The sequence below is a fragment of the Cyrtonyx montezumae genome, unplaced genomic scaffold (genome assembly GCF_038088225.1).
Source record: "Cyrtonyx montezumae isolate F1298 unplaced genomic scaffold, pur_monq_1.0 scaffold_17, whole genome shotgun sequence".
Classification (NCBI taxonomy): domain Eukaryota; kingdom Metazoa; phylum Chordata; class Aves; order Galliformes; family Odontophoridae; genus Cyrtonyx; species Cyrtonyx montezumae.
Genome location: NW_027071903.1, coordinates 18,310,097 through 18,329,003, shown reverse-complemented (window position 1 = coordinate 18,329,003; position 18,907 = coordinate 18,310,097). Strand labels below are relative to the sequence as shown.

The 18,907-nt window shown below is 39.6% G+C and overlaps 1 protein-coding gene across 1 annotated transcript in view; it reads left to right on the top strand.

Moving 5' to 3' along the window:
* The window catches only part of VPS13C (vacuolar protein sorting 13 homolog C), an 85,056-nt gene that overhangs the window by 27,766 nt on the left and 38,383 nt on the right, over nucleotides 1-18,907 (top strand). Inside the window, exons 28-47 of the mRNA XM_065733521.1 lie at nucleotides 218-371; nucleotides 777-853; nucleotides 1,018-1,077; nucleotides 6,321-6,474; nucleotides 6,835-6,951; nucleotides 7,340-7,443; nucleotides 7,742-7,909; nucleotides 8,748-9,052; nucleotides 9,916-10,063; nucleotides 10,840-10,948; nucleotides 11,346-11,479; nucleotides 12,859-13,015; nucleotides 13,334-13,413; nucleotides 14,013-14,072; nucleotides 15,159-15,318; nucleotides 16,373-16,489; nucleotides 16,923-17,026; nucleotides 17,405-17,572; nucleotides 18,016-18,320; nucleotides 18,613-18,757. Coding sequence (XP_065589593.1) covers nucleotides 218-371; nucleotides 777-853; nucleotides 1,018-1,077; nucleotides 6,321-6,474; nucleotides 6,835-6,951; nucleotides 7,340-7,443; nucleotides 7,742-7,909; nucleotides 8,748-9,052; nucleotides 9,916-10,063; nucleotides 10,840-10,948; nucleotides 11,346-11,479; nucleotides 12,859-13,015; nucleotides 13,334-13,413; nucleotides 14,013-14,072; nucleotides 15,159-15,318; nucleotides 16,373-16,489; nucleotides 16,923-17,026; nucleotides 17,405-17,572; nucleotides 18,016-18,320; nucleotides 18,613-18,757 — 2,826 coding nt within the window. The remainder of the gene's footprint in view (nucleotides 1-217; nucleotides 372-776; nucleotides 854-1,017; nucleotides 1,078-6,320; nucleotides 6,475-6,834; nucleotides 6,952-7,339; nucleotides 7,444-7,741; nucleotides 7,910-8,747; nucleotides 9,053-9,915; nucleotides 10,064-10,839; nucleotides 10,949-11,345; nucleotides 11,480-12,858; nucleotides 13,016-13,333; nucleotides 13,414-14,012; nucleotides 14,073-15,158; nucleotides 15,319-16,372; nucleotides 16,490-16,922; nucleotides 17,027-17,404; nucleotides 17,573-18,015; nucleotides 18,321-18,612; nucleotides 18,758-18,907) is intronic.

The following is an 18,907-nucleotide window of genomic DNA, read 5'->3' as shown; positions in this document are numbered from 1 at the left end:
CAGGTCTCAATTAGATACCACCACTGCTTTCATTCCCTCCAAGAAAAGAAATGGAATGGAAGAACAAAGCAAGTAACTCAGCAGTCACCTACAGTGAGCAAAATCCATAAGTGTCTGTGACCATCAGATATAAGCAGGGCATTAATGCTATCATCCCTTCATTGCTGATTTGAGTGAACGTAAAACGGTGGCAAAACTGTATTTCTTACTCATCCAGGTTTTGCTAGAACTCACCAGGCAAGAACAAACTGAAGAAACCATACTTGTGTTTGATGTAAAGCATCTCGGGACAGAAGCAACTGTCAGAACGTATAATTTAGCAACTGTATCATATCTGAAGACAATAAGCTTGGATTACTATGAAATTGGAGGTAATGTAAGAGAAGTATATTGGGTGTATTTGCAGTAGTCTGAAATTCTCTTCTGTTCTTCCATGCTCCTTAAAATTCAGACGTTGCTTTAGTTTTACAGGCACAGTTCTTTGGTATAATGCTACTTCTCACTGTTAGTGCTTTTCTCAATTGTATAGTTGTCAGTTGTGGACTGCCACCTTAATGCTTAGCAGATAAATAAGTTTTGGATAGAGAAAAGATACAGACTTGCTGTCGTAGACTTGAAGACAAACCATTGATTCATATGTCACGGGGTGGTAGGTTGTGACAGACTGCACTCACAACTCATCCCTGTGTTAAGGGCACAGATGCCATTAGCTCACTGAAAGCAGAAATCTAACTTAACTGTTGTTTATTTTATGTGTGGTTTTTTGTATATTACAGGTAAAAAAGCACCCCTTCATTTAATTAGTTCATCAGATAAACCTGGCTTAGACCTTCTGAAGGTGGAATATATCAAGGTAAAGATTAATCCTTCTAAAGTATGATGGTTTTGTTTGTTTGTACTGTTTCTGTACACCACAAAGTCTTATATCTACTATTTGCAGAGTATGTTACATTTTGTATTTTAAGAACACAAAGGGTGGTTTCAATTAACAACGTCTATGGTAATCATTTATTTCAGGCTGAGAAAAACGGTCCACAGTTTCAGACTGTTTTTGACAACACTGAACAGAAGATTCAAGTGAGTAGAGATTTTTTTTTCTTTCTTTTTCCTTCCTCTTGCAGGAGGGAGCCTGGCAGTTCAAAAGCACACACTTAATGTGAGAGTTGTACATCAGTCAGTTTCATGACTACGGAGAAATGCCATGTAGTTGCAAGCTAATGTGGATAAAATTAAAACAGTATAAAGGTGTGTCATCTTCTCAAGCATATAAAATGTTAACATAAAAATGCCAGCTTGAAACAGTGATTGAACACCTGGTGGGGAAGGGAGGGCCGCTCCAGGGGAGTTCAGGTGCATGCAGTGTATCTGAGCAAACAGAAAGGGTGGAGCCAGGATGCACCCATTCCCAGACATCATTTAAGGGTTGGCAGTGAAGGCAGGGATATCTCGCAGGAGATCTCCAGATATCTGAGGCCTTCTAAGTGTAAGCAGATCCTTTCCTTTGTTTCTGTGTTCGTGGCTGCTGCATTTGGGCATATCCTTGTTTAATGCAACCTAGGACTTTGCAACTATGTTGTTCATAAGTTCATAAGTTCATAAGGTTGGAAAGGACCTATAAGATCATCTAGTCCAACCATCCTCCTATCACTATCTCTACCCAACTACTAAATTAAGTCCTTTAGCACCTCATCTAAACGCTTCTTGAACAGCGCTAGGGATGGTGCCTCAACCACCTCCCTAGGCAGGCCATTCCAGTGCCTGACCACTCTTTCAGAAAAGAAATGCTTCCTCAGGTCTAATCTAAATCTTCCCCGGCGCAACTTGTGGCCATTCCCTCTCGTCCTGTCATTACTTATCAGGGAGAAGAGACCTACCCCCTCCTCACCACAACCCCCCTTCAGGAAGTGGTAGAGTGCAATAAGGTCTCCTCTGAGCCTCCTCTTCTCCAGACTAAACAATCCCAGCTCCCTCAGCCGCTCCTCATAAGACTTGTGCTCCAGACCCCTCACCAGTTTTGTTGCCCTTCTCTGAACACGCTCCAGGGCCTCAATGTCCTTCTTGTAGTGAGGGGCCCAAAACTGAACACAGTACTCGAGGTGCGGCCGTACCAGAGCTGAGTACAGGGGGATGATCACCTCCCTGCTCCTGCTGGCTACACTATTTCTAATACAGGCCAGGATGCTGTTGGCCTTCTTAGCCACCTGGGCACACTGCCGGCTCATGTTGAGCCGAGCATCAACCAACACCCCCAGGTCCTTTTCCTCTCTACATTCTTCAAGCCATTCTGCCCCAAGCCTATAGCATTGCATGGGGTTATTGTGGCCAAAGTGCAGGACCCGGCACTTGGTCTTATTGAACCTCATCCCATTTTGCTCAGCCCAGCTGTTCAGCCTATCCAAATCCCTCTGAAGGGCCTCCCTACCCTCAGGCAGTTTGACACATCCTCCCAGCTTTGTGTCATCTGCAAACTTACTGAGCATACACTCAATTCCCTCGTCTAGGTCATCAATAAAGATATTAAACAAGATGGGCCCCAAAACTGACCCTTGGGGGACACCACTCGTTACAGGACGCCAGCTGGACTTAACTCCATTAACCACTACCCTCTGGGCACGGCCCTCCAGCCAGTTCTCCACCCAGAGAAGAGTGAACCTGTCCACACCACGGGCTGCCAGTTTCCTTAGGAGAATACTGTGGGAGACCGTGTCAAAGGCCTTGCTGAAGTCCAGGTAGACTACATCAACAGCCTTTCCCTCATCTACCTGTCTGGTCACCCAGTCATAGAAGGAGATGAGGTTGGACAAGCACGACCTGCCCCTGGTGAACCCGTGCTGGCTGGGTCTGATCCCTTTATTGCCATGCACGTGTCGTGTGATCTCCCTCAATATCATCTGTTCCATAACTTTCCCTGATACCGAGGTCAGGCTGACAGGCCTGTAGTTCCCCGGGTCTTCCTTACGGCCTTTCTTGTAGATGGGAGTCACATCGGCAAGCCTCCAATCTTGTGGGACCTCTCAGGATAACCAGGAATGCTGATAGATGGCAGAAAGTGGCTCGGCAATCACCTCTGCTAGCTCCCTCAGCACCCTTGGGTGGATCCCATCTGGCCCCATGGACTTGTGGCAGTTCAGATGGAGGAGAAGATCTCTGACCATCTCTGCTTGAATCACAGGGGGTGCATTATGCACCCCGTCCCGGACTTCCAGGTCAGGGCAAGTACCATGTGGATAACTGTCCTGTCTATTAAAGACAGATGTGAAGAAGGCATTGAGAACCTCAGCCTTTTCCTTATCATCTGTGGTTATATTGCCTGCCTCGTTGAGTAAAGGAGGGAAATTTTCCTTAGTTTTTCTCCTGCTGTTAATATATTTGTAAAAGGGTTTCCTGTTCTCCTTTACAGCAGTAGCCAGCCTAATTTCAAGCTGGGCTTTAGCATTTCTAATTTTCTGCCTGCAGATCTTGGCCAGTTCTCTGTAGTCACCCCAAGTAGCCTGACCCATCTTCCAGAGGACATAGACTCTCTTTTTCTCTCAGAGTCTCAACAAAAGATCCCGGTTCATCCACACTGGTCTTTTGCTCCTCCGGCTTGACTTACAGGACTCTGGGACTGCCTGCTCCTGTGCCTTTAAGATTTCCATCTTGAGGAGCATCCAGGCTTCCTGGACCCCTTTACCCTTCAGGAGCAAGTCCCAAGGGACCCTTGCAACAAGCGTCCTGAACAGGTCAAAGTCTGCCCTCTGGAAGTCCAAGGTAATAGTTTTGCTAGTCACCCTCTTGACGGCACCCAGAATAGCAAACTCCACCATTTCATGGTCACTCCGGCCAAGACAATCTCCAACCTTCACATCCCCTACTAGTCCTTCCCTGTTAGTGAAAAGTAGGTCAAGCAAGGCATCTCCCCTGGTAGGCTCTTGCACCAGCTGAGTCAGGAAGCAATCATCCACACATTCTAGAAATCTCAAGGACTGCTTCCTCTGCGCAGTATTGTATTTCCAGCATATATCAGGGAAGTTGAAGTCCCCCATGAGAACGAGTGCTGGCCATCGTGCAACATCTACGAGTTGTTTATAGAACATCTCATCTATTTCTTCATCCTGACTAGGTGGTCTATAACAGACCCCCACCACGATGTCACTCCTAAAGACTATCCCCCTGATCCTTATCCATAGACACTCTACTTTGTCATTTCCAACCACTAGTTCTTCAACATCAAAACACTCTTTGATATAGAGAGCTATGCCACCACCCTTTCTTCCCTGTCTATCCCTTCTGAAGAGCTTGTAGCCATCAATCCCAGTATTCCAGTCATGGGAGAGGTCCCACCATGTTTCTGTAATAGCTACAAGGTCATTGTTAGCCTGCCTCACAATGGCTTCAAGCTCTTCTTGTTTATTGCCCATGCTGCGTGCATTGGTATAGATGCACTTCAGCTGAGATATCTGCCTCACCCCTTTTTCCAGCACAGCCTCCTTAGGCTCTTTACTGGTGAGCCCTGTTTTATCCCCTTCCCCCGTCACAGGTAGTTTAAAGCTCTCTCAATGAGTCCAGCTAGCTCCTGTGCTAGGATTCGTTTCCCCCTTTGGGATAGGTGCGTCCCATCAACAGATAACAGGCCAGGAGCCGAGTAAACTGTCCCATGGTCAAAAAACCCAAAGTGTCTATCTCTACACCAACCTCTCAGCCAGTTATTCATCACTTGTGTTTTCCTAGCCCATTCTGTGTCCTTCACCACCCCAGAAGGTATGGAAGCAAACACCACTTGTGCTCCCACCCCTTGAACTAATCGCCCTAATCCCCTAAAATCTCTTTTCATAGTTCGCAGACTTCTCTGAGATATTTCATTGCAGTCTGCCTGAACTACTAGTAATGGGTAGTAGTCGGTGGGGCGAATCAAGTCCGGGAGTCTTCTAGTAATGTCCCTGATTCGAGCCCCAGGGAGACAGCACACTTCCCTGCGGTTTGGGTCTGGTCTGCAAATGGGGCCCTCAGTTCCCTTTAGAAGGGAGCCACCCACTACGATCACCTTCCTTTCTTTCTTAGTAGCAGCAGTCTCAATGCACGGAGGTGACTGCCTTGCCATTGGTGACCTCCTGCGGGAATCTTCCTGCACTTCACCCCTTATCACCTCTTCAACTTCCAATGCTGCAAATCTATTGCTTAGGGGTATCTGGGGGCACTGGGGAGGCAGAGGGGGAGATCGCCCACGGCACCGAGCAGGGACTCTCTGCCAGCCCTCCCTATCCCTCAGATATCCCCCTTCTGCCCTACGGGGACAGGTCAGGGAGTCCACCAGAAACTGTGGGGGATCTCCCTGGTACCTTTCTCTCTGGCACTCTAGGGAGTTACTCCACCAGTCAATCTCCCTCTCACAGTCCCTGATGGCCCTCAGTCTCTCAACCTCCTCCTTCAATTCAACCACCATGCTAAGCAGATCTTCCACCTGCTCATACCTTGCACAGGAGAACTGCTTAGCACCCTCATCTAGTAGTAGCAGGCTCTGACACTCCTTGCAACCAGAGACCTGTGTAGCCACACTTCTAGGCAGACCTTCTGTCTGGGTCGCCACAGCCTTCTTAAGGCAAGCCCTCTGTCTTGTAGAGACCATGACAGAAAAAAATAAAAACAAAGAAACGAAAAAAATTGAGAGTAAATAAATAAATAATGGTTTATAATAATATATATATAGATATGAATTGTAATGTGTTACTTCGCGGCCCTCCCTGAGCCCTTCAGGGATATACCCCTTCAGTCCTAATCAGCTGAGGAGTGTGGGCGAGGGCGCTGAAACCCTGGCAACGCCTATGCTTCGTTAACACCTACCTCGTTAACACCTGCGCCTCGTTAATGCTTCGTTAACCTCTCGCGAGAACAGCCGTTGGGACTGCCTGCTCTCACTCGGTTCCCGAGAGACTGGAACCTCCCGAAAACCTGCCCTGTACCTCAATCAGCCACTGCAGCTCCGGCTGTGCCGACTCCAAAGCAGTTGATCACCAGGACTGAGCGGTACTTCCGGGTTCTGATCGGTTTAAATCCCCCGCCGTTGCCCTGGCAATGCCTACGCCACGTCAGCCTCTCCCGAGAGAGAGCTGCCGGGGTCTGCCGGGACTAGCTGTTCTCACTCGGTTCCCGAGAGACTGGAACCTCCCGAAAACCCACCCTGTACCTCAATCAGCCACTGCAGCTCCGGCTGTGCCGACTCCAAAGCAGTTGATCACGAGGACGAGTTGTCATTTGCTTTCCATCATGTTACAGCTCAATTGGGTGCTCTTTTACTTGTAAGGTGTATTTTAAAGTGATGTGGAGTCTCATCTTTGCAACAGGTTGCTTTTTCATCGCTAAACATTCTGCTGCATACAGAGGCCCTCATGTCTGCTGTCAGTTTTCTAGCAACTGTTAGTCCATCAAGACATAGAAGTAGTAGAGAGACACCAACTAAAGAAGAAAAGCAACGAGATGACCTTACATTAAAGAAAGGTACTCTTGTGTTTGTCAGGGTCTGAATGGATATGTGGCATGTTGACAAAAAGATGAAGTGCTAGAGAACCTGATGAGCTTTCCCTAGTTGGGTGAGGATCATGGCTTACGTCACAGTGCCTCTCCAGGTTGGAGGACTGTTGGAGAGAAAAGCCTATTGAAAATCTTAGCTTATATCAAAGTAACAGGCCTGAAGAGGAGCAGAGCTGTCATGCTAAGTGATGGAAGAATCTGTAGGAATCAGTATTGAATCATCAGAATGCCACACTCACTGAACTAAAACAGGCATCCAGTGCTTTCAGGACTTTAACTGAAAACGTACGTGCTGCGCCTTGAAAAAACACTCTCTATCTTTTCTAGTGATGAGACCTTCTAAGGATAAAGATGTCTTTGCCTTCAAGGTCTTTGTGAAGCTGGATGCCTTTTGCTTAAATCTTTGTGATGAGAAAAAGAACATTGCGGAGATCAAGATTCAAGGTATTAGAGTTTTTCTTAGTAGTACTGCTCTTGTAGTGTAATTTCAAAGCAGCTGCTGCTGATCGGTCTACTTAAGATGTAAACTTTCAGCACGTGGTTGTTTTTTTTTTTTCTTCTTCTATTGTCCTGAACTAGCATGGCTTGTGGTATTGCTTCCAAAGTTGAACATTAAGCTGGTCATCATGTTTTGGTGTTTTTTTGCATGTATGCATATGTGTTTTTTTGAGGTATTTCTTGAAAGCGAAGTATGAATAACAATAGGATATTTTATAGCAATGTTACTTAAGAAAAGATTGATAATACCTTTTCTGGCCTTCCCTTCTGTTGTCCCCAGTGCCCTGAAAGCAGGTGTTACTTTGCTACTACTGTTTGTTCTTACATTTGACAGGTCTCGATTCGTCTGTTTTTCTTCAGTCAAATCAAACGGAATTCTTTGCCCGGCTTAAAGACATCGTTGTCACAGATGTTGATACGAGGACTCTTCATAAAAAGGTACAACTACAAGATTTCAGATCTTTCTTGATTCTTCATTAATTTTGTCTGTGCGAGTGAAGTGCAATGCTTATTCTTATTCCATTGTTTAAAATACTTGATTTCACATGAATGCCTCTTTCTCAGACAAAGTTCTGGAAAAAAGGTTTTCAAAATAGAAGGATTGATGTTTGAATAGGCATTATTTAAAAACTCATTTATAATTAGTATATCTGATATACTGTCAGTCTGTTTGTTTCATTTTGGTACCTTCTTAGATGCTACAGATGGCCACTACATCCTGTTTGTTTCTTTCTAGGCTGTATCTATAGTAGGAGATGAAGTTTTCAGTTTCAGTCTAATATTATATCCATATGCTACTGAGGGAGAAGCCTATATGGATATGTCAAAAGTGGATGGTGCTATATCTTTGAAAGTAGGCTGTATTCAAATTGTATACCTTCACAAATTTCTTGTATCTTTGCTGGTAAGTCTTTTTTCTTTGTGACTTGTGTTGCATTCATTAGCTTTCCCTATTTCCAACCTCAGAAAAATGTGTAACTTGAGTTTCTCAAGGAGTGAGCTTAGCTTTCCTTATATACTACCTATAAACTTGAATAAGCAAATTGAAACTGATTTGAAACTCCAAAACTTCCACACTGCAGCACTGCAAGTGGGCTGTTCTGTGCCCCTCAACTATGCTTTTAAGGCATTCCAGTTCTCACACCAGGGAGAAAATGAGGTCACTGCGAACATAACTGAGTTAACACTGGAGACAAGAAATTTCTGCAAATTAAGATCCTATGAGGACTGCAAATTAACCACTGTAAATCACTTGTCCTTTTTGTCATATTGTCAAATACTCTAAATCTTGACTTTTTATTTTTTATTTTTTTGAAGCTTTGATGGGTTCTCTACTACTAACTACACTAACTACTACTAACACTAACTACTGCCTTCAATAAGTATTAGCTTTACTGGTAACAAAGAGGGGCTTTAAAAATAATGTATTCCCTGGAGTGTAATGAAATAAAAGATCCCTGCCAGTAGTGGGGGCGGGAAATGTAGGCAAAGAGATGAGTTTAAAAATCATTGGGTTGTAACAGTTAGCACATTTCTGGCCCATTTAAAGAATGTCGTGATAAAAAGAAAAATGTCATTGCTTGTTCTCAAGGAAAATTTAACGTTTATTAAATTTTTCAGCAGAGTTTTTGGTTGATGTTAGTTGTGACTGATGTTGTAACATGAGAGATTAATTGAGATTATAAATAGTGTTATTTATTTTTTAGCTGTATTTCTCCCTTCTTTTCAACTCTTTATTCTAGACCTTCTTGAACAACTTTCAGACAGCTAAGGAGGCGCTGGGTGCTGCTACAGTCCAAGCTGCAGAAAAGGCTGCTACCAGTGTGAAAGATCTGGCTCAAAGGAGCTTTCGACTCGCTATGGACATTCACTTAAAAGCACCAGTTATAGTCATTCCTCAGTCCTCAGTTTCCTTCAATGCTATAGTGGTAGATCTTGGCTTGATTAAGGTTCAGAACCAGTTTAGCTTGGTGTCTCCAGAAGGCAGTTTGCTTCCTCCAGTCATTGACAAAATGGATGTGCAGCTGACTAAGCTTAAACTGTCTAGGTAAAGTGCATTTCATCAAGTAATGCCTTAGCTTGTAATATTAATATTTTGTAAGACGCTAATCTGCTTGTTTTGAAATCATGGTTAGTGGCAGTCAAATATTTGCTGTTAAAATTTGTCAGTTGAAAGTTATTTTTCCTATTTATTTCCATGGAAAGTACAGTGTATGCAAAGAGCACAATAACTCTGTTTGATAGAGCAAATTATTAACTATAGAAAGCTGTTTTTCCAGCGTAGTCACCATTTTTAGCTACACCTTTTCTCCAGTGATATATAAGAGCCTGCATTATGTGCTCCTAAAAATCTGCATAACTGTCAGGAACGTGGCTTACCTTTTGTGTTGCTGTTGCCACTGCTCAAGTGTGCCACATACCACTTCACTGTGCTGACAACCACTGGTCTCAGTAAGCATTCAGCTAGCAGCAAAGGACATCAGTAGATGTGAGATTAAACTGCTTCACGTGGAAAAGATTGCACCTTTGCTTCATCTGTACTTCCGTGTCAGACAGCATTTGTCACACTGCCCCTCTGCCGCCATCTGTCACGTGGCAACAAAATGTAATGGTGTTGGTGGAAAGGTTCAGTCTGTATTGCCACACTGCCACCATCTGCCTCTGACATCAGGGACTAACATAATAAAATAGGAGGCATTAGTTTTGGAGCAGCTCTCATACTAAAATGGTAACATAGGAAAGAATAGATGATTGGGGAAAAGGGGTATTGTTGTGCTCAGGAAGCCTTAAGTGCCTAAAGAGACAAAACTTGATATTATAATATGTTTTGAGTTAAAAAAAAAAGAAGATATATATAGCATGGTTTAACTGTTTTCTTTAATGTTCTTATTTTTCTTCCTTTATTTTAAGAACCACTATGGAGGCAGGTTTATCACATCAAGACATTCAGATACTTCAACCTATTAATTTGAGCCTGTCTGTCCATCGAAATCTAGCTGCAACTTGGTTTCACAAATTGCCAGTATTAGAGATCACAGGGTACCTGGATACAATGAATGTAAGTTTAATTAAGTTATGATAGAGAAGTTCGTAATACCACTTAATGTAAGGTTATCTTTTATATTTCTGGTTGGAAAAGTGGAACAAACTACAAGCTGTTAGCTGTGGAATGTGTTTCCGGAATGTCAACAACATTTCACTTACCTCTTTAGATGTAGGAGTTTGAAAGTGTCATTAAATTCTTAACTCCCTGTATGCACTTCCTGTGCTGAAAGGAAAAGAACTGAAAGGATTGTCCAGGAGTCCTGGTTATTCTCTGTTGTAACTTAAGACCAACTTACATCATGTGGTGGAGCGCAGAGTTCTGCATCTTTTTCATTGCCTTTTAAAAATGGGCATCTTCTTGAGAGAATTTTAAATCTATATGTGTAATTGCTTTAGCAACTCCAGCTTCATTTCCTACCACTTCCTAACAATCTCAAGGAAGCTGTATATTTTGGCAATTTGTATACTGTAAGTCTTGGTCAGACAGGAAGTAAAATGTCACGAGGTAGCTTGTAATTCCTAGTATGTTACTAAAGGTGTTGATGCTGTAATATATATTGATACAGCTTTAAGAAGTCAGAACCTCCCTAATGCTTTAACCATAAGTGCTTATAAAGTTATTGTTTTTTTCCCTGAGAGATGACATTCTGATAAAATGTCTGTAAATAAGCACCCTTAGTTTTGCCAGAAAACATTGTTACACTTCACTAACTAGTTAACAACAACTACTGTTCCTTGAAGTTCTGAGGGCTTTTTTTCTGCTGAGAACTGCAATTTGCAATTTTGTAGGTTGTAGTAAGTCAAGAGGATTTGAATGTCTTCCTCAAAGTGTTGACAGAAAACCTCGGTGAAGCAGAAGAAGAACAAACTAATGCGAAACAAGTTCTACCAGAGGAAGGTGAGAGATAACACTCTTAATATTTAAGGCAAGTTAACTTTCAGAAATAATGAAAATCACGTGTTACTTGGAAAGCAAGCTTAGATCTGAGTATGATATGCAATTAATAAGCTTTCCTTAATTTTGCAAAGGCAAAAAAAATATTGAAAAAGAAGATATAATAAGTTTGTTAGCTGAAAAGTCATAGAGGTGGCAAGGTATTGAGCTTGCAGTGTCCTTGTTGCTGGAGCATTTCTATGTTCTTCTCTTTCTCCAAAGTTGAAGGCTTTGTAGAAATGTTGCTTACGTATGTCAAGGGAATTTAAGTCATGTGAGTGAGAAAAAGAATTGCGTTTGTTTCTTGAGCTAAATAAATGATAGCAATTTGGAAAGTAAACTGATATATTTAATGCTTCAGGTCAAAGCAAAGGAATGGAGAAATTGATCTTGATGCAGAATAAGAGTGTTTCAGAAGGAATACCCTCTGAAAAGAGAAAAGGAGCATTAAATGAAGATGTTATCAACGTGCTGCTTAATTTTGAAATCAAAGAGGTATATATCCATTTATAAAAATTACTGTTTCTTCTGTTTATCAGAATCAGCTGTAATGAATAATTATTTAAAGAAGGGGATAATAACTGATGAAATAATAAGAATCTGGAACCCTGACTTTTTAGCCTGTAAAGATATGAGTACTACTTACTTTAGTGTTTTGTTTGTTTTTTGTCTGCGTGATGTGAGTGGTATTAATAGAATGTGTAACATACAGTATATCTAACAGGGAAAAACAGATTTATTTTTTGTACCCTTTGCTGCAGCTAGTCTTCATCCTTCATAACATGGTACTGAGTTTTTTTAATAAAAAATGGCTGAAATAGGTAAGCTAGAACATCTACGTTGTAAAAACAAAGGACTGAAAGTGAATTTGTGCTTTTTTCCTGTCCTTCATCTACAAGCAGTCTAGTAAAAGAGGTGTTTGGATAAGTTATCATCCAAGTACCTTTTTTTTTCCTGAAGATGTCTGTGGTAATTAAACATGAAGAACTCAGTATGTTCTTTTCATTTTTTCAAGAGCCAAAAAACATCCTATGTGTTCGGATTTGTTTCATTGTGTTTTTCTTTCTCAATGTATAAACCAGAAAAATCTTGTTTAGACAAGTATCAGCAGGTGTTTCCATTCAGTAAGAGATATGGATTCCTTTTCTGAAATTGAACAAACTGTCTTCAAACCCCAAAACTATTGCTGATTGAGAGGCACACTAAAAAACTACTGACTGCCTCCTGTACCCTTCCACAACAGATACTTACAATTCAGAGCAATAGGAAATCATATTAAAATAATATTAAAACATTATCCACAGAACAGAACAGATATTCCTTAACAAAAAGTGTAGCTGGGCAGTTAGTATCTATTATCTTATCTATGTCATATATCTTGCAAATAATTCCTTCTCGTATTTAACATGATTTTACATATGAGTCATGTACGAAGTAGAATTCTTTAAATTCTTTGTATGGTAAATTGTTAGATTGGTGACGCTATTTGGAATTTCCATGAATGGAGTAGTTTGCCTATAGTTGCCTCATCATTGTTGCCTTGTAGTTGATACTGTTCATTAGCAGGTATATGTAGTTACTCTTAAATTTTCAGATGTGTTTACAAAACTTTTACAGCTCTTTCCTTTTTTGAACCTGTTATCAGAAGATTAATTCACATTGACATCTGTTCTCTACTTCCATTCCTTCCAGTTCAGTATAATCTCTATTGTTTTTTCAGTATTCAAACTGTAGCATCCAATTCAAAATTAAACTGTAGTCAAACTCTAGCCAAATTAATGGACTTATAACTGGACATTCAACAGAAATGTTAACTGCATGCCATACTTCTGGGCAGTTTATATAATGAACTTGATTCTTTTTCTATATTCAAGGTTGTAATAACCCTGATGAAACAAGTTCAGAAGGAGCGGTATCCATTACACATTCTAAACGTACTACAGCTTGGAACCAAAACCAAAATCAGAAATCATGAATTGACTGCAGCAGCATATCTGAAAAAAATTATTATGAGATGCACTGAAATAACAGGTAAGTATTCTAGATAACAGATGCATGGTCAGCACAATGTGTACAGTCCTCTTTTGTGTGAGAGGATGTTGAGCTCGAAGATAGCATAAACAAACAAACAAGAGGTTAAATGCCAAGTTAACTTAATGACCCTAGTAGTAGAGTAGTAATGAATATAGCATTTCTCAAAGTAGTGCTTGATCTACAGCGTCTCCGTGAAAAGATGCATTTACTGCCACTATTTCCATAAGTGTAGTTTATAATAGAGGCATTCCATGGGTGGAAAAAGACTTGTGAATGGATAGGATTTCCATTGATCAGTATTTTATTTATTTGCAGACTCAAATGGAGAACCTCTCTGTATTATTAATTCTTCAAGTAAGACAGATGAGCCTCTTCTGAAAATGGAATACATCAAGGTTTCAACACTTTTTAACAGCGATGATTTGGGGAGTAAAATAAGCTTCCAGACTTAGTCTACATGATATTTTTTTTCTTGTTGGTTTTAAAACTTATGAGATTTGTATTTTGCTTAGGAGTTTTCCCAGACAGCTGTTTTTCCTCTTACCGTCACCTTTTTGCTCTCTATTGCATCCATATAGTGCTGGCTTCATAAGTTAACATGCTTACTGTAACCACTGTGCTGTGGAGGTTTGATCTTTTGGCTTGCCTGGGCCACACTAAATGAAAAGGAATTGTCTTGGGCTGCATATAAAATACATGGTTAACATATATGAGTAACAAAACTTTGTACAAATATTTTCGTATTAAAACATGAAAAAGAGGGCAATGAGAATGACCAACTAGTGAGTTGGACACATGCTGTAACATATCTGTGTATGCATTCTTTTCTATAAAAACCACAGGGTAGTACCTTTGCAAAATTAATAGGTGACATAAGCAAGGACTATTTAAGTGATAGGCAGTCTTTTCAGGGGATAAAAACACTTGAGGAGGAGTTTGCTGGTACATGGAAGAGAAAACTGACTGTGCTTAGCTTTCTTTTTCCTTCTTTCAGGCTGATGCAGATGGACCTGATTTTGTTACTACTTACAGTAGCACCAAGCAAACCATTGATGTAAGTACAGGATATATTTCATAACTTTAACTTTCTCAAATAGTAACATCTGTGTGAACTTATTAGTTACTGAAGAGGGAAAAAAAAAAGAGTCTTTCTAATCATTATAATTTTCTATTTTATTACTTCAGAGAAAAATCCAGGGGAAAGAAAATGACTTAAATATAAGTGGTTATTACTGATTAGTTTATGAGCTTGGCAATGGAAGCTATACACTTCTACCTAGTTGGAATTTGTAAGGACATATTTCTGACCATTGGATTCATGAGTTGTTTTTTTATTTTGTCTCACCCCACCTCCAGAATGATAAACTTGACAGCATACAAAATGAAGCCAGATATTGCAGAATTTGAAGGTTTCTAGCAGTGGAATCTTATGAGCATTTCAGAGCTGATGTGTTCAGTCAGTGCTTCTTACTTTTCTTGGAAGCAGTTACTGATGTGTAGTTTTCCATCACTTCAGTGATTGCTGAAGTAAGCTGACTACAGAGATTGTTGCTTCGAAAATGTTTCCGTTGAAGTAATCATGTTAGGGCTGTCAAGAAGCAAGTTTCTCCAATGTGGAAGTTGTAGTGGCTGATCTACTTCACTGAGTAGATACCACTGAGAAAGCTGGTGTCTCTTAATGCATCAGTTCAACTAATCTTGTCAGAGAGTTACTCTTGACTAAGAAAAAGTGGTTAGCTGATAGTAGTGAATGTGCTCATTATACTTTCTGTTCTGGTTTCAAATATTGAATCTTTTTTTTCATTTTCTACTAAAATATATCTGCTTGGCTCTGAAGACTTGAGCCAAAGTTCTCTCTAGCCCACAATGAAATGCAGTAGAACTAAGAGCTTACTGAAGAAGTTTATCTACAGTAAATAGTGATTCTAAAGCAGACTCTGTAGCTTTCTCAGGCTTCTTTTCCATAGCTCCCTGTTCTGCTCTGGTGTTTCTGTATGGTGTTAAGTTGAAGGAGGTAGAAAGGGTGGAATGCATCTGAAAAGCATGACTTGATTTTTTTAATTGTGACAATAACTGTGTTATTAAATTGATATTGTATAATAAATAACTAAGTTACTTTGCTTCCCTGCCTTCATTTTAGGTCATCTTTTCATGTTTGGATATTGTACTTCACACAGAGGCTTTAATTTCCATCATGAGTTTTCTCACCTTCAGTGTTCCATCAGGTCCTCTTTCCAGCACTGATAAAGCACCAGACCACAAGCTTCAAACAGAGGAAAAAGGAAGTGCCCTCAGACCAGGTATGGTCATAAAGGAAAGTCCATCCTACTGTTATGTAGCAGCATCTAGTCTTTTGTTTCAAAAGATGGTATTTCATATGACATCACTGCAATCTATTTGGATAGAATCAAGATATGCATAACTGTATGTGGGGAGAAAATAATCTCTTAAAGCAAACAATAAGACATTGCTGGTATAATGTGAATATTTGGAGAGGTAAGACGCCTTATGTTTTTTTTCCTAAGTAGTAGATTTTCATTTGTTTCACTTAATAATCATGTTGCAGTAAACAGTATCAAAGCCTTCCCAAAAGATAAGTGTTTTAGCTAGGTTGTTCTCCAGTTGTAGACTGTAAGAGTGCTTACACTGATTAAAAAAGAAAAGGCAAACAAAAAATAGGCAAGCACAAAACTAACAGAAAACCTCAACATGTGCTCTTGAGCAATGGGGAAGCAGATGTTCTCAAATTGAGTTCCTCCTCTATCTTGTGCTTATTTATAACATTGCTGTCTGTAACCTTGAAATAGAACAAGTTTTTTACATGCAGACTCCTTAAGGATGTTTTATGAATTCATTCCTCTGTTTTTATTGTTTGGGAAACTCAGGGTTTTCTAATCTGTTGGGATCAAGTTTATGGTGGTTATTTGTTGTATTCTAATTTTGAAGACACCTTTAATTTTCCTGCAGGAACACTTCTTTTCCTTAGTAAATAAAACTAAATTGACCTTGCTGTCCTATACAAAGGAGAACACTTAGCACGTGAGATAATGCTTCAAGTAATTAAGTGTAGACTGTATTCAGTGTCCTGTTTGGTTAGAAACTAGATATTGTCTTGATTGCTTTTGGACTGTGTTCTCTGATGATTGCACTTGTACTAGAAGATAACTGTTTTAATTTAAGAGCTAGTAATAATCATGTTCTATCAAATCAGTTATCATAAACTGTAAAGAATAACTGCAGATTAATATTTTTAATTATATATTGTATTTCCCTGAATGTGTTAAATTTGTACATTCATATCTGTTTTTGAACAGTGATGCTCATCTTAACGTGTCACTTATTTTTCCTGTCTAGCATCTGGTAGTGCATCTCATGATGATATCTGTGAATTGAAACTTACTGCAAATCTAAATGCCTTCAACATTTCAGTCTGTGATCAGACGTGTAGAATTGCAGACATTAGAATACAAGGTAAGGTTTATTATTTCAGTGTCAGATGAGTTGATCATAGTGAGAAATTTTTTCCCTTTTCACAGACTTCTGAAGGGCCAATGTGTGTGCTGTAAGTGTGCTTTGTGTAGCAGTTTCTGAATGTTTTATTTATATAATACTGTTACAGTTAAGTATTTTAATACCCAGAATTTGGTCATGCAACGAAATATATTTTATAGAAGTTAAATTTGAATAGCTAAAACCGATTTATTTTGGCATATTTTTCATGCGTAGAAAAGGTCAGGACTTCTACGTTGAGCTTAGTGTCAGTTGTTACCTAGCAGAATTCTGATTTCTAAGCTCTTTTTCATATTCAGTAATACTATTTATTTCTCAAAATAGAAACAGAAATTGTTTAGTTCATAAATGTCTTTTCATAAATGGCTGTCGTCTTCCTTTTGTTTCAAATCAGGAATGGATGCATCTGTAGCTCTGAAAAGTAAAAAGATAGAAGTGTTTTCTAGGCTTGAGGACATCATAATTACAAATGTTGATCCAAAAACAATCCATAAAAAGGTAGTGTATATCATGGATTCTAAACAAAGAAAAAGACCCCATTCTTCAAGCTATGTAATGAAAGTACTGTAGTTGATATGCTGTGTTGTACATGTGCATTACATCAAGTGTGATTCCATGCATCAAAGATTATGTAAAGTTTCATTGATATATTTCCTTTATCTCAGGAAAGTAAAAACATGTTTTCATTAATGTTTCCAATTCTGACTATTAGCAGAAGTTAAAAATAAAACTACTTACCATCAAGTGAGATGACACAGAGCCGTTCCTGTTCATTCGTTTGCAGAAATATTTATCCTCTAGTAACTTAAACTTAATTCTGTCACAGATCTGTCACATCACTAGTTGGTAGTATTAACTACAGTCTTAATCTTCTAGGCTGTCTCCATAATGGGAGATGAAGTCTTCAGATTTCAGATGTCGCTTTATCCGGATGCTACTGCAGGGAAAGCCTATGCCGATATGTCGAAGGTGGATGGTGAAATGTCTCTGAAAGTGGGCTGCATCCAAATAGTTTATCTACATCAATTCTTCATGTCCTTCTTGGTAAGACATTAGTATCATTTCTCTTCTTGACAGTAAGAGTTGTTTTTGTAACTTTGTTTAATCAGCTCTGCTTGCTGTCCCCAGCACCTTTTGGTGAGCTGACGTACCTGTGTGTACAAGCATTTTGCTGAAGAAATGTCAGTTTAAAAGTTGCACTGTTCTATAGAAAAATAATAACTAAGGGTGATGATGTCCAAAAGCAAGTAATGAATGAAATTGTTAGCTTTAAAAAAAACCTTAAAAATAAAATAAACAGTATCTTTGTACACGTGGGTTTTTTGCCATTTTCTTCTTTAATGCTTTCTTGATTGAATTGGAAGATCAGTAATTCTGATACAGCTGAACTGTTTTTCTTTAATTTGCAACAAACTCGCTTCCTTTTTTTTTTGTGAGGCTTGTTTTGCACTCCTAGAAGTCTTACCCTCTTGACTACTTTCCAACAGAACTTCCTAAACAACTTCCAAACTGCTCAAGAAGCTCTGAGTGCAGTCACTGTCCAGGCAGCGGAAATGGCTGCTTCCAGCATGAAAGACTTTGCTAAGAAGAGCTTCCGTCTCTTAATGGATATCAACTTGAAAGCTCCAGTTATAGTTGTTCCTGAATCTTCAGTTTCCTGTAATGCTTTGGTAGCTGATCTTGGCTTAATCAGAGTTCAGAATGAATTTAAATTTGTGTCTTCAGATGAATCTTCTCTTCCTCCAGTCATAGACAACATGGATGTGCAGCTAACTCATTTGAAGCTATCAAGGTATACATAGAGTTGTTTTTTTTGCCTTGAGAGATCTAAACAAAAAAACCCAAGCAATGCTTGAGACTGTTTATGTATGTACATATATCTGTAATCTTAAAAGCTTCATGGCAAAAAAGGAATGATAGGTGAGTAATAGAACCACTCTTAACTGCATACCTGGGCATAAGTGCACGTACACAGACATGATTATCAGTTTAAAAACAAGTAATAATAATTCTGAGAGTTCTGTTGTTTGGGATTTTGCAGCTATTAAGTATATTTCCTCTTGTGCTTGTGCTGTTTTTTGTAGATGCATTTTATCTGCAGATTCTCAACCAGATTCTGAAATTCTCTGTCCTGTGAGTTTGACTTTACTCGTCCAGAGAAATTTAGCAGCAACTTGGTATCATGAAGCCCCAACAATTGGCATCAAAGGAGACCTAAAACCAATGCAGGTAACATCATGGCAACAACATTTGGTGGGGTGTCTGTGGAGCTATCCTTGGGATTAAAAGTGAAGTAGGATTTATCTATTGAGTTAGCATTTAAAATATATATCTAGTACTTTTACTTGCTAAGTTATAGTAATCCGTTTACTTGAACCT